The following is a 16,159-nucleotide window of genomic DNA, read 5'->3' as shown; positions in this document are numbered from 1 at the left end:
ATCTTGTTTTCCTTCATATGTTTTAAAACCCCCTTTCTTTATGCTGAGTGATTCATTTAAAATTGGCATTCCTGTACCACATATCTTTTCTTTCCCCAGTTGGCACATGACTTTCTCTCCCTGCGAACAGGAAACAGTTCATGTGGCTGCTTGATACAGTAGAAGTATTTGACTAACAGTGATACCCAAATAAAAATAATAATAATAATAATAAAAACAATGCTTAGACTAGCTGACATCAGTGATTCCATTCACTGTAAGACAGAAATTTTTTTGATTTCCATGTTGACTATGTTTGATTAGACAGAAATTAGTGAATGGAATCCAGCTGACAGTTTGCACTGCAGGATTAAAAGATAACGTATTTGACATTTATTTTGCTATCTTTTGTCTTCTAAATTATCAGTAGGCATCTGTGGCAAATTTTACTTTACTGGAAAGGGATACAAACCCACATTAGAGTTACCTAGTGTGGTTCTTACAGATCTACAACCTCTTTTGACCTCATTAAGCTGAGGTCTACAAATCAGGCAAAACTTTACTCTGTATTTAAGTCAAATAGTGAAAATAGAGTACATTATTGTCCCAGATTTTTAGTTCATTGAATGTAGATCTTCTGCTCATAAAGAATCCATTAGCTGATGGATTTCTACCTCAGTGAAATCAGATATGCCACTCAAATCTAACACATTATTGAATTTTTCTGCACACTAAAAACAGTTAAGGTATATAAAGAGCCCTTTATTAAACAGGTTTCCAGTTCACTAAAAACAGATTTACAACTCACGAGCAACCCATTATCTAATATGTTTTTAGCTCACTGAGAACAGATTTACTACCCAGAAACAACCCATTATCTAACATGTTTCCAGTTCACTGAAAACAGATTTACAACCCATACGCAAGCTATTATCTAACATAGTTCCGACTCACTGAATATTGATTTAGAATTCATAAACAACCCATTATCTGACAAATTTTCACCTCACTGAACAGATTTGCAACTCATAAACAACCCATTAGCTAACACATTTTCTGCTCAGAGAAAGTAGATTTACAGCATATAAACAACTTTATCTAACTTGTTCCAGTTCACTAAAAACAGATTCAAAACTCACCAAGAACCTGGTACCTGATAGGGTTCTGTCTTCAGCAGGAAGGAGAAACGTCAAAACAAACAACAGAACCGATAGTATAGCATGTGCACAGTATGCCATTCCTTAACACCTTTAATTTTTAGTGCAGCATAGGTTTGGGGAGTGAGTTATTTCATAACTTCTAACTTTATTTCCTTTGGTCAGTCAGTTAGTAGGGACTTATTATATATATATATATATATATATATATATATATATATAAGTAACTGGATGAAGTTGGTCCTGACTGCTGATTTGTAAAAAATTCCCTGTTTTCTTGGCCGTGATGTCTCACAAATAAAAATTCTTTCAATTGATGAATTATTTAACCACTCGGTATTGGTCATGGTTTTGTTACTATAACATCATGTAGAGTTTTATCCAGTCTGTGGAGATTTTTTAAATTAACATCATTATAGCAATACCTGTTTTAACTATGTTGTGACAGGACTACTGTCTGTATCATGTGTTTTGATCTCAGTCTTTCCTTCCAAAAAGGAAAGGATGCAAGATGTTACATCTCATTTTCTTTTCTTAATCTTCCACATTTTAGTTGTGAAGATCACCCTTGCAGCTCACTTTAGACAGGTTAGACTGCTTCTGTGACTTAAACTGGCTATACATTTGTGTGTTTTGTATCCCGTTGTGCTGTAAAAGCTTCAGGAACCTGTTAAGGCAAACTGTATGTTTACAGTTCCAAGAAACAGAATCCCAAGTGCCTTTTTTCCTCATAAATCATAAGAACTTCCATGACTTTCCTGTTATTTGTTGTCGATGGTAGTTCTGTATGAAACAAAACACAAAGGGATTACATTTGGAAAACACATTTTGATACACACTTTTTCTGTTCTTCCAGTTTGAGGAATCATGCAGGATTTACTCTGCAAAAGAACTATTTTTTCATTTTGTGCAAGCATTCCGGAGTTTGTGATTAAGAGAAGCAGTGCCTTGAAAATCATATCGTAACTCATTTAATATTCTAGGAGGGGTCTAGAGAGATTACATACACTTTGAAAGTTGTTTTTTTTCTTCTAATTTTAAGCCCCAATGTACTACAGGATTTGTAGGAAATTGAAAGAAGACATTAAATACAAAAAAAAGATAGAGAATGTAATAAATGAAAGTGACACAGAGCTTGAATCAGTATGTTGGTTTGGCCATCGCTGAACAGGTGTTAAAATCCTACCTGAAGTAAACATCCCAGCTTTTGCCATTCTCTTGGAGAATTTGTTACTGAAAAGCTAGATTAAAATGAGGAAATGGACCATTGTACAGTAAGAATTCACTAGCAGTTAAAAGCACAGGTTTACGTAAGGTTATGTATTTGGAAATCTGACTTGTTTAAATTGCTGCAGGTTGTCAATCTCATTTGGAACAATAGGGTTTATTCTCATCTTAAAAGGAGCCTGGGGAGCATTCTACTCTTGTTTTTCTTTGTTGTTAAACACTTCTAGGTGGAACAGCACCATTATTTCAAACTTCTGAATGTTTCCATATTAAAACTAGAAGCCATTTCATAAAAGTATATGAAATACTTTCAATCTTTATAGATCTAAATAGACTTATCTTCCATCAAAAAGTAAGTTTAGAGTAGATTGAAATGACTGAAAATGTAAATGTTTCAACAGAAACAAACATCTGTTTAATATGAGAGATTTTTAATATTTCATGCTTATCCCCTTCTTGTTCCCCATTGGCTGTTGTTTATTTTGTCAACTGATAAATTGCAATCTGGCTTTCTTATTAATGACATGATTATCTGAATAGATTTTTTTTCTACGCTGGATTGGAGGTCTCAACTTTACCCAGAGAAAGCCAGTGGAAGATAGCAATATTATTCCCAAGGTAGATTCTTTGTGGTTTGGGTGGACCAAACAACTAATGAAGCCTTAATTAATTTAAAATCATGAGATAAGTTGTATCCTAAACCTTTTGTATCCTGTTAGGAAACATTATTATCACTGTGAATTGAGCCATTAGGCCAAAAATACATAATATTGAATGGGATGCACCTTGTTTTATCCTTCCATAATATTCATGATTAAGCCCTAATTCATTAACCATCTGCTAAACGTTTCTTCTTTACTTTGGTATCCTTACTTCTTTCTCTGCCTAGAAGTAGAATGCCATGTCCCTTCTTCCTTCCCTGAAGAACATGAAACTGTGGGTCAGTAGGTCTGAAGTCTAAACTTTCACAGAATCACAGAATTTCTAGGTTGGAAGAGACCTCAAGATCATCGAGTCCAACCTCTAACCTAACACTAACAGTCCCCACTAAACCATATCCCTAAGCTCTACATCTAAACGTCTTTTGAAGACTTCCAGGGATGGTGACTCCACCACCTCCCTGGGCAGCCTGTTCCAATGCCTCACAACCCTTTCAGTAAAGAAGCTCTTCCTAACATCTGACCTAAAACTCCCCTGGCGCAACTTTAGCCCATTCCCCCTCGTCCTGTCACCAGGCACGTGGGAGAACAGGCCAACCCCCACCTCTCTACAGCCTCCTTTAAGGTATCTGTAGAGAGCGATAAGGTCGCCCCTGAGCCTCCTCTTCTCCAGGCTGAATAAGCCCAGCTCCTTCAGCCGCTCCTCGTAGGACTTGTTCTCCAGGCCCCTCACCAGCTTCGTCGCCCTTCTTTGGACCCGCTCAAGCACCTCGATGTCCTTCTTGTAGCGAGGGGCCCAAAACTGAACACAGTACTCGAGGTGCAGCCTCACCAGAGCCGAGTACAGGGGGACGATCACCTCCCTAGCCCTGCTGGTCACACTATTTCTGATACAAGCCAGGATGCCGTTGGCCTTCTTGGCCACCTGAGCACACTGCTGGCTCATATTCAGCCGACTGTCCACTATCACTCCCAGGTCCTTCTCCGCCTGGCAGCTCTCCAACCACTCATCTCCCAGCCTGTAGCTCTGCTTGGGATTATTACGCCCCAGGTGCAGGACCCGGCACTTAGCCTTGTTAAACTTCATGCAGTTGACCCCAGCCCATCGGTGCAGCCTATCCAGATCCTCCTGCAGAGCCTTCCTACCCTCGAGCAGATCGACACTCGCACCTAACTTGGTGTCATCTGCAAACTTACTGAGGGTGCACTCAATGCCCTCATCCAGATCATTGATGAAGATGTTAAAGAGGACCGGCCCCAGCACCGAGCCCTGGGGGACGCCACTAGTGACTGGCCTCCAACTGGATTTGACTCCATTTACCACGACTCTCTGGGCCCGGCTATCCAGCCAGTTTCTAACCCAACGAAGCGTGCGCCAGTCCAAGCCAAGAGCAGCCAGTTTCTTGAGGAGAATGCAGTGGGAGACGATGTCAAAAGCCTTGCTGAAGTCAAGGTAGACCACATCCACAGCCTTTCCCTCGTCCACCCAGCGCGACACTTTGTCATAGAAAGAGATCAGGTTCGTCAAGCAGGACCTGCCTTCCATAAACCCATGCTGACTGGGCCTGATCGCCTGCTTGCCCTTCAAGTGCCGCATGATGACTCCCAAGAGGATCTGCTCCATGAGCTTCCCTGGTAAAATTTTCTGTCAGCCAAGATCTGAGAGAAGACAATCTCAAACCATCTCCCTGATGAACCATCTCTCTGAACTATCTTCCATCCCACTACAAATGCAAATTAAGATTAGCTTTAGAGAGTAGATGACATCCTATTTGATGACCAACTTGCATTCAGAAGTGAGAAGTTGCCTCAGCATTTCTGGAGGCAAAACTGAGGACAACATATGAGTAGGAGTGTGGTGTGGTCATAACAACTCTCTGGACATGCCCTATGTGCTTAGATGAAGAGGCCATGCTGACTCCTAAGTCTTTTGACAGAGTGAGCTACATGCATCTCTGAGGCTGCAGACCTTCTGTGTTGATGTGGTAAGACTAAACACATACAATTGTCGTAATGTTAAATATCACAGTGCATCCTTCTTTCAAGATTGCCAGGTTTATTTCTGTCATGTAGAATAAGGACCAATCTGTCAATTGTGTTACAAAAAAATTTCTTAAGAAAGTTCACAGTCCAAAGACATACCCGTATCTTTGGAAAGTGGTCTCTCAATGTGTACAGTGCAAAATTCAAAGCTTAAATTTTCAAAGCTTATGTTTATACAAGGAATACTTTCTGAAATAAGAGCCTGAGCTGCTAAGCTAATAATGCAGTTTCCTTTTTTATCATAGGCAGAGGTCTGAGACAATTTATTCGTTAACCAACACCTGCCTCAGTGTATCTGTAGAAGAGTGCAGCATTCAAGTAGGCTTAATATAGTGGTACAACACTAAAAATAAAAGAATTATAAATTGAAGGAGAGATGAAAGGGGAGGGAAGGCAAAAGGAAGCAAATCAGAAATGAGAAGAAATATTAAGATGAGATACTGTTGGTGAGCCATTTCTTTCCTAACCATGTAAACAATTACACTAAGACATTTTTGCCAGTGTAATATCCTTCATGGTAAGAAAGGAAGTGTTATGTGAAAAAAAGGCTGCTTCTGTTTTGAACTTCAGGCACTAGTATCTACAGAAGGCAAAAATTTATTCACCGCTAACATAAAGTGTCAGATCCTGTGATGTATTGTAAGGCTTTTTACAGTCTGAATCTTTTAAAGGTGTTCCAATGTGTGCTACTATTCTTGCTAACTAAATGGCTCCAATTTAACTGTCAAAAAGGCATTTATATTCCCATTTCTCTTACAGAGCATTAAATTTGTTACATTGTATGAGGTCTCTTTCATTGCTGAGCTTTCTTCTCCACAAGAAATTTTTAATCTGTTAAATATAAATACTTGAATATAGTTGCTTTTAATTTTGTAAACAAATTGCATTTCTTTTAATCGTGTATGGTATAGTTCCAGTGACTTTCACTTTTTAACAAGGGAAAAAGTGAGAAGCTATTGTTAAACCTAAGACGTTAAGTAGTAAAAGCTAAAATTATTATTACAACTGCTACCTTGTTAGGAAAAAAAAAAAAAAAAAAAAAAAAAGTCTGGTTTATCACCACATTTTTTTTGAATTTGGTGGTATATTATGATTAATGGGTAGAATTTACAATTCATACAGTAAATAACTATCTAGGTGGATAACGTTTATTAACTTTATACTTATCAGTTACTATTCCAGGAATATATATTTTTGTACATTCCATGGCTTGTTTAGTTATTCCTACTATGAAACTGAAATGCATTCATGATGGGAACTAACATACACTGATCTTTCAGTTCAGTAGGTCGCTATCATTCACAGCCTCAGTATTCAGGAAAGGTGCTTTTGCCTCCTAAACTGGAGATGATTCATAAAGAATTAATAGTTTGTTTCTGCTTCAACTTTCCATGTTGCTTTTAAATTTTTACTGGTGTAAATTTGCTGATCTAAGTTTTTACATCAGCAGCTGTGGCAAAATGTCCCAGGAACGCCGTATGATTTGCTGACTGATCCTTTGAGTCTTAGCTTCTGTGCTGTTTACATTATCAGCACTCCATAGCTTATAACACCCTATTAGTGAGCATTCAAGTGTTCACTAAGTGTTGGTGGGTGATCAGCTCTTAAATGTCCAGCTTTACATACCTTGTCCAGCTCCAGACCGGGGTTTACCACTGCTGTCCCATAGATATATTTAATCAATATCTAATGCACTTCATTGCACAGAAATATCCTCCCTCTATCATTACTTTTCCATTTGTTGGTAAGTTCACACAATAAAAATTTATCATGTTTTCAGTTGGTTGACTAGTTCATCAAAGTATGATTAAAGTCATCAACTGCAGGTTACATTCATGGTCTTTTCCATGCTTAATTGGAATGATTCCTTGCCTGAATAGTTTCATCAGGTGTTTTGTGTAGACCTTTATAAGTTTGCTGATTGACTAGACTATAAACATCCTACTACTTGGGCACCTGCCTGCCATTCATGCCGTTCTTATTTCACGTATACAGTGATTGCATATAATACTTTATATATCTTCACTAATACAGACTAAGTCAATGTTATAAATTCAGAAAGATACTTACCCATTAGTGTCTTTTTTGCTGCACATTTCAGAAGTGTTCTGTGAATAGTTATCACACATAGACTGAGTTTTCAATTGTTGTTAGAAAGTCACTGAACTCTTTAGAACCTGACATTTAAGTATTCTACTTTCTAAAAAAAAATTAGGTCTCCCCCCCCCTCCTGGATTCTAAAACTATTTTATTTCTCATTAGCTGATTCACAGCAAATGTTCATTCTTTCCAATCATAGTTACTGTAATCAGTCTGAAGGAATAGAAAGCTTATATCATGGAGATGTTTATAGTGTCTTGAACCTAAGGTAATTCTCACCTGGAAGAACCCAAAGCCTACATTTATACTATCATATTACATTTAATAATCTTTAATGTGTGATTTTACAGATATAGAAAAAATATATAATATTTGGTGATTTATGGTATAATTTTAGCAAACTTTACACATGCACTAAAATGATATTCATAGGCTAAATAGGATAATGAGTTTTAATTGATTGAACTATTGCAATACTGAGTTATGTCATATTTGATATTTAAGGTTTCTGTTACAATATAACATTGCATCCTTGTTATACATATGATTGATGTCAGAAGCAATTAAGAAATTAAATCAGCCTCTAATTTTTGAGTCAAATACAACTTATCTTGGTTTATTTTTTCTTTGTTTTGTTTTTAACAGCTTGTTATTGTCTTAGAATTTTATATAGCAGAAATGACTTCCTGCCTTCTGGCTACCTGAAGAGAAAAGTAGAAGAGAAATAATATTTAGAGTTCTAATTGTGTGTTCAGTTAGGTATGTGAACTATAACCCTTTCATTGGGTGTTTTGCTGCTTGCAAGGCATTTTTTTTCACCTGAGATCACCTGTTATCTATCATAGTAATCTTACACAAACAGATTGACAGAAAGCAGTCTCATCTCCATTGACCAGTCTGGTAAAACAACTGACAGACTGTATCATGAAAGGTAAATTGTGAAAACCAAGTCAGAGGGTACATAAAAATGAAACGGGTGTTAAATGTTAAGTACATCTAAGTATTAAGGCCTTCTCCAAAATTCTGATATCGGTGTTGTTTATGCTCAATTTTCTTATTTTGTTGACTTCTCAGCAATAAAACAAAGCAAAACAAAACTATTTTGCCTTATAATGTTGACAGTTCTTGCTTATCAGCTTTGCGAAAGAAAAGGAGTCTGTAAGAATATGAAATTAAATGGAAAAGGTAGTTGAACTGATGCAGTCAAAACAAGAAAGTTTTGACTTTAAACTTCCTAGGGAATTTTAAAACTTGCAGAAGATAGATCAAAATCTAGGAGACAGTGAAATAGTGTATACATTACCAAAAGTCAGTGGCTAGAACTATTGGATAATTTAAACTTTACACTCTTAAGTATTTATTTTGTATTTGCAGTAATGAGGGAGCTGTAATCTGAGTTCTTCAGTTATTGATTTGTTGCTTGTCTGTTCCCTGGGAAAGTCAGATGAAGATCAGCATGACAATATTTATAGGCCGCATCTCATCTGTGGTATGCAATCCATCTTCGTTAAGTTCAGTAAAAGTGATAGATAGCATTTGGCAACATAATGATGTGATCGCTCTACCATTGCCTTTGTAAATCATAAGCTGTTGCATTCTCTTGTGTAGATATTTAATCAGTTATACACCCCATTGCTGATTTAATTCAGAATGTCAGTGGCAGGTGAATAATGTGAGTATTTGTATATTAATATCATATTGTATTAATGTTCCTTTCATTTAAGTATGCTATTCATGTGAAAATCATAAACTGTTGCTTCATGCCTAGAATAAATTTAATCAGTGCTGTAGGCATCTAATGCCATCAGTGTTTTAATTCAATATGTCAGTGAAACAAATGTGTTTCTTTTCATTTCCAGTTTCTTTATGCTATACTAATTCAGAATATTGTACGATGCTATGAAAATATGAGGCTGGGAGTAAACAAATCACTAATTTTCATCCTGTCAGTAGATTTGGGATTGAATCCCCCAATTGTAGCACAAAATAGGATGAGAACATATCTCACTTATTTTTTAAAATAACTGAATATCTGACGATATATGAACGGCAACAACATCAAAAGCCCTATATTCTCTAGGATAACCCTTAAGGGGTAAGAAATAAGTAAATATAAAATAATTTCAGTGCAAAATGGTAATGATGTGACACTACAATGCAGTTGTTTTGGAGTCTCCTCCAGTGACCTTTCTTTGGCAATACGAAGTTGATAGAAGATTTAGTTCTGATGAGAGACACCTGAAGGTGGCTAGAGGACCATTTCAGAGGCCACTTCTGTCCTTAGTTGGTACTTGCTTTTAATTAGTAGTTGTTACACTAAAATAATTTATATGAATGTTTCTTGACTACCATGTAAAACAAAATATATTTTTAACCAAGAAACAATGAAAAAAAAAAAGTACTTTACTAGCATTGACTACTAGTTATAGTGAAGATTTGCCTACATGATGTACTGATGATAATTCATCCAGTTCATACTAAATGCTAATAACAGCAAAGTTAGTTTTGTTTTGTTTTCCATTTTAAGGATTTATCTAAATCGTGGATGACTTTAGCATTTATTGTCTAGTCCTTATGTCACTGACTTTAAAAGCACCTTCCTTATAGATTTGTGTTTTTTAAAAGTATTATATGATTCTCTTTTGTGTTGGTGGAGTTCTCAATTTCATGAGTGAGCAACATGATAAAAAAAGTTTGTTGAAAAATAAAGGAGAATTCTTGGTATAATCCTTCAAGATTTTTATTTCCAGTGGAACTAAGCATATGCACTTGGTATATGTTTTCAGCAGACAATATTTAGTTAGCATTTAATTCTTGTTTTACAGATAGTGTTTATATAGTGTTCTTTCTTTTTTTTTCTTTTTTTTTCTTTTTTAAGAAAAGCATATATTTTATTTTAGTCAAAGTGATATTGTGGTGATTAGGAAAACACTGTCATCCACTCACAGGTCACCTGAGCTGTTCAATAGTTTCATGTTTAGGTTGCTCAAAAATGAGATCAGTCTATAGACTTCTCTTCTTTAAAAGATGACAAATACTTCAGGTAGTTCCTGAAATTCTTTTTATGAAAACACATTTTCATAACTGAATATCAGATATTTGATTTCAGGCAGCCTTTACAGACTGACTCTAAGCAATAAACTTTCAGATTACTTTTTTTCCTCTTAAGTCTAAGTCTTTGAAATTCCCTTAATCATAGAGATTTATTGCATTTTTATTAGCTTTTAAAATTTTCTTTTAGAACTGTTGCTGTTGTTCTCTCTTAAAATAGTGTTTTTAGTGATTACTTTTAGTTCTTGTCCATTCAGAACATGCATATATTGCAAGGTTTTACAAAACAGAACATTTTAATTTTTTAATTCAAACAAGGCGAATATGTATTTTTCATCTGTATGCTAAATGTTTCTCCATACATGGCAACATTTTCCATGACTCTCTTTCTAAAAATTTAGAAGTGACCATTTCATTATGCACAATATTCATACTATAAGAATATATTACACACCCTGACCTGGAGTTGCAGCTTGATGTATTGGTCCAATTTAATAATGTGAATGATTATATGATAACATGATTTCTGTAGAAAAATAAGGACTTCTTAAGCATACAAATTACAAGTAAACCCACACAGACCTTGTATTTCAAGAGCACTTTAATCATTCTAGTTGTGGCAGGAACAACATCATTATCCTTTTTCTACTACAGAGTAGTTTTAGTCAATGTTGTATAAACAGTTTGCTTTTGAATCTCTTGACAGGTACAGACAAGTAGCAAAGCTGAAGTTGATAGAAATTCAAAAGGTTACATGAGGGAAATGTGTTGTTGTTTGGTTGGTTTGGTTTGGTTGTTATTTTCTGATAGGTGCCTTTCAATTGAAGAGCATGATTTGCTGCAAATCTTGGTTAAATCCTCGCCTCCTAAGGGCTATGTCTTTATCCACCAAGCAAAAGGCTTGGTTTTATTTTTTGAAAAACTTCCATAATTAAGGTGAGGAAACATTCGACTTGCACAGATATCAAAGGTTTCTTCATGATGAGTGAATCATGCAGATTTGGTCAGAAAATGTCACTATATTTTCTATCATCTTTTTAGTTTACAGAATTGCAAGTAATGGCAAGTTGGAAGAATTCAACGCAAGTGTGATGGAAATTAATAGATTAAATTATAATTGTATTCCTGGTTCTGTATTTTAACATTTATCACTTCTCCTAAATTTTCTTTTAATTACACAGTTTAGCAGAAGATTTGCAAAAATTGACCAAGAAGTGTATCAGAACCTATATCTCAGATTCCTGCCCCTGGAACTAATCCTTGTACCCAGACCAGGGTAAAGACTGGTTCACATATGCAGTGCTTGGCCTAGTGCCTTAAGGATGTTTCAGATAATCCCAATTTTCCACTTAATCCTATCTTGTGTTTCTCTGGCTCTGAAAAATTATTATTTTTAGGATTTCTTCTGGTTTGGTTGCCTAAAATACTGTGCTGGCCATGTCAGTCCTAAGAGTTATATTTTAATGTTATGTTGTCAGGGATATTTTTTGCATGTCCTAAAGTATGGTGTAAGAAAGTTTATGGTGTGTTTGAGAAGTACAGATTTCAGTGGTTGGGAGGTCTGTGGACAAAAGGAAAGAAGCCTGACATGGTTTTGTACTGTTTATACTCCCTACAGACTGTTGTTTCAGCAGCATATTTTTGCCAGAACCATGCCAGAGTTACGTTTCAGGAGGAATTCATTGTTTCATTCCAGATTACCCTGGCATAAAGTAATATGCACGTGGTGTGGGTGCTCAGGGTTGCAATATCCAAGAGTGAAGCAACTGGCTTTCTTAATTTATCATACAGAAAGATGATACCAGAAACTATATAAACCATAGCTGATAATAAGCCTGCATTCAGGCACGTTCTAACTGGTTTTAAAGTACTAAAGGGCTTGCACATCTCTGTCCTGCTGTTTGAAAGAAATACCTCTCTTTGATTTCAAATGGTGATTTATATTAACAAACAAACAAACAACAACAACGACAAAAAAATTTGCTATATCTCAATGTGTTTTGATGCTTAAAATTAAAAATAAATTTATATGGCTACTGCTCTTAAAGAAAGAATACTTGTAACCCATTAATCTGTCACATCCAGAATTCTTTTCTAAAAGATAACCTTTACAATAGTCAGAAGAATTTTTCTGTAATTTTCAAGTTGCCTTCAATGCCAATTTTAAACTCATTCACTTTCTTGAGTTACTTTAAGTGAACTGAATTTATTTTATTCATTAATTCCCCTTCATAGGTAGGGATATCTTTTCTACATATATTCACCTCCCTTTAAGGGGTGTCATCCAATTTATTTCTTCTGTTCTTTCTTCTGTAAGAAATTTGCTGTGACTTCTCTACAGATACTTCATGAAAATGTAATCAGGAGATCGCCAAATGCAAAGAAATAGAAATCTAAAATACTGGTTAATTATTTACTTCATAGTTTTTATTTAATGTTAGCACTTTTGGTGTGATGAAACTTTTGGTGTGATTTTTGGGGACTTTCTCTTTTGTGTTTATGAATTGGTAAAAATTACATCTTCCTGAAAGCTAAGTGTAAATTGTAATAATCAGCATAATATAATCCTTATTGTATTTTCAGGTCTTGTCTTCTATAGTTCATTAATAGCTGTATGAACCTTCTGGTCTAAAATTACTTGTTTCTAACAAAATAATAAGTGAAGTAATCAGCATGCATTTCTGTGGTAATTCAAAAATAATGGTAGGAAATAATTACTAATTCTCACAGTCTGTCACTTTTATACATTGAAATCAGATGCAATTCATCTTTTCTGGATGTTAAATATATGTTTTAGCTGCTTATTAATATTTGCTTTTGTTTCTAACACATTTTTTATGTAGAAAGAAAGTGTGTGGTATTGTGGCTTACTAAAACAGTTTATTGATGCTACAACATTCAGAGCTTGTCTTTTTTTTTTTTTTTTTTTTTTGGTGTGTTTCAGGTGTTTTATAAAAGCCTACTCAGATAATAATAACAGGACACTTTGATCCTTATTAATGTAATGTGTATATCTGTTACAAAATACATCCAAAAATAAGGTGAAATAGTACAAGTAATTAGCAAAAACATGCCCAAGACTTCTCTTACATGAAGCCTAAAGTTGTGACTAGTTTACTGCCATCTTGAATAAAAGCTTATTATTTCTGATGTATTTGCTGGAGACAGTGCAGTGAAAATATTATTTCAACAAATGCTAGCATTGACAAATACAGTACAAGGATATTAAGAGTGATCTTGCTCCCCGTATTTTTAAATTTTTTAACTTTGGTTCCGGGAAAAAAAAAAAAAAAAAGGAAAAAAAAAAAAAGGTGGAAGAAAGTGGAAGTTTAAAGGAGTTGATGGAGCCAGTAGGCTGAATTCTGTGATTCTCTCCATTCTGTGATTTTGTAGGATCAACTTCAACAAGGTCTTTTTAAAAGGAGATTTATTTGCTCTTTCTGTAACTATGTCTTCCAGATGTTGGGTCAGTGGAGGGACTTGCTTATCATAGAGCTTGGGACACTCTGTATTGGACCAGTTCAACCACATCCTCAATCACAAGACACACTGTTGACCAGAGACGTCAAGGAGCATTCAACCGGGAAGCAGTAATAACAATGTCTGAAGATGATCATCCACATGTGTTAGCTCTAGATGAATGTCAAAAGTATGTATTATGATGATGATAATTTTACCAGATTTTAATTTTTAATTAATGTCAAGAAAACAGCAGCACTTTTTCACTTATTTATTGCACAGTCATCTAATACAGCTGAACCCTATGAAGGGTTAGTGGATTTCTTGTATACTAAATTTTCTCTTGTAAAACATTTTTAAAGCAATCACAGAGTGAAGCTACAACATTTTGTATGTTTTTATGTTTCAGATCAAATATTGATTGCATTTTCAAGGTACATCAAAAAAAAAAAAAAAAAAAAAAAAGCTGGTTTCAAGAAAAGTAAGTTAATGCAAATGGGCAGTCTCACTTCCCCACACACCACTTTCGATGAGTGTGTAAATTACATCCATAGCTCATTCCATAACATTCTGTCTACCATTATTCAGCATCAGCTAGAGGCCTGCTGTGCCCACTGTAGAACATACCAAGGTCACTTGATTGCCTATTATCCCTCTTTTACATGCCAGTCCTTTGGCATGTATTTTTTTTTTCTGTTGTACATTCCATAAAGAGAATTAAATTACAAAATGTATCTTATGGTTTTCTTTATTATTTTGATTTTAACACAGCTTAATGTTTTGGACTAACTGGAATGAGCAGCTCCCGAGCATCATGAGATCTACCCTCTCAGGCAAGAACGCACAGGTTATCATTAGTACGGATATTCTGACACCAAATGGACTTACCATTGATCATAGGGCGGAGAAACTTTACTTTTCAGATGGCAGCTTGGGAAAAATTGAGAGGTGTGAATATGATGGATCACAAAGATATGTAAGTAAAATATAAATCACAAACATATTCACTGCAAATCTGTTAGTTTGCATGTGTTACCATCTTCAAAATGAACAAAATGTTACAAAAATAATGTTTCTTCTACTATTGGTTGTATATTAGATCTTATACTGAAAACATTTCTGAACTAGAAGTAGTGCTGTATTAACTCAGCACATTCCAATTTGTGAAATTCTGAATATGCAGACCATTGCCATACTCTCTAAGTTGATATTGGCCCTGAAGCACCACTGCACTAAAAAAATCTGTATAAACTTGAAAAATGTGGGATAAAATGTAGAAATAAGTAGAAGACATAGGTGTTCTACTTTTCATAGGAGAATCATACTTTCTCTTTATGTGCCAAACTTTGCTGAAAGCACCAGAATTTATTTTGTGTAATGCTTATGAGTGTGTTACTCTACAAATCTTATTTTCTACTTTTCCATATCTCAATTTTAAAATATGTTTGTACTCCTTTACTCTTCTATCATACATTTTCATGCTGGAGTGCTCAGTTTGCTTAACTAGATGTTTTGCTTGGAATGTGCTGAAGGTAGCTGATCTGTGTTCACAATATTCTTGCATATTTAGCTCTATATTTCTGATATTTCATGAGGCCTTCCATTCAGGGAATTTGTACCTCCCAAAGGGCACGATAAAGGAAATGAAGAACATGTTACTAAACACCTTTTTTAGTTTATTAGTAGTAAATTTAAAAATATTATTTTCTGTGCTTTAATGTTTTACCAGAAAATACCCATTTCTAGGGTGGATATTCTTTTGTTTTTCTTCCAGATCAACAGGAATTCTTAAATCATTTTCTTACATGTATTTATTTTTTCCTGTTAGATTTGATTTTTTTTCCTATACATTTTGGCTACATTTTCACTTTTAGGTCCATATCTCTGTCTTGTACTGCTCCTTTTTTTCTATTTTTCTTTGGTGTTTAGTTTTGCTTTCCTGAGCCTGCGCAGGACACAACAAAATATGCATTGCAAACGTGAAATGAGAGATGATGTAGTTTAATTGCAGAAACCATTACTAAAATTCCACTTTTTCATCGAGACCTCTGGCTTTCAGTTTGCATCAGTAAGACAAATCAGTCATTTATTTGTTTCAGGCATTGATTGTTGACACTTCTACCTCTTCTAGTCTATCATCTCTTTGGCTTTCTGCACTTTCAACTCTCCTTCTCTGTTACATTAAACAAAAAACCTCCTAAAATAATAAGATTTGCTGTTACAAGTTACAACAGCATTCTGAAGGCTTTTCTGGGAGCTGTAGTGGGTTACTTATACAAAGCTATACTGTAGCTATGGCTGTTATCCAACACCAATACCTGTTTTGGGAGAATCAACTAACTCCATTGTCAGAAATGCTGATCTGAGTTTTCATGTACGATGACACACAACGTGTTATGACAGGCAAACAATTTTTCAGGATATAACAACTAACACAGTCAACTAGGGTATTTATCTTTTCATGCTTCGTATGTACAGCTATTT

The 16,159-nt window shown here is 35.1% G+C and overlaps 1 protein-coding gene across 1 annotated transcript in view; it reads left to right on the top strand.

Moving 5' to 3' along the window:
- Positions 1–16,159, top strand: part of LRP1B (LDL receptor related protein 1B) — a 674,736-nt gene that overhangs the window by 521,007 nt on the left and 137,570 nt on the right. Inside the window, exons 42-43 of the mRNA XM_035332355.1 lie at positions 13,676–13,865; positions 14,447–14,651. Of these exons, the coding sequence (XP_035188246.1) occupies positions 13,676–13,865; positions 14,447–14,651 (395 nt within the window). The remainder of the gene's footprint in view (positions 1–13,675; positions 13,866–14,446; positions 14,652–16,159) is intronic.

The sequence above is a fragment of the Oxyura jamaicensis genome, chromosome 7 (assembly GCF_011077185.1).
Source record: "Oxyura jamaicensis isolate SHBP4307 breed ruddy duck chromosome 7, BPBGC_Ojam_1.0, whole genome shotgun sequence".
Lineage (NCBI taxonomy): Eukaryota > Metazoa > Chordata > Aves > Anseriformes > Anatidae > Oxyura > Oxyura jamaicensis.
Note: the sequence above shows the minus strand (reverse complement) of the source record. Positions and strands in the feature narration are given on the sequence as shown.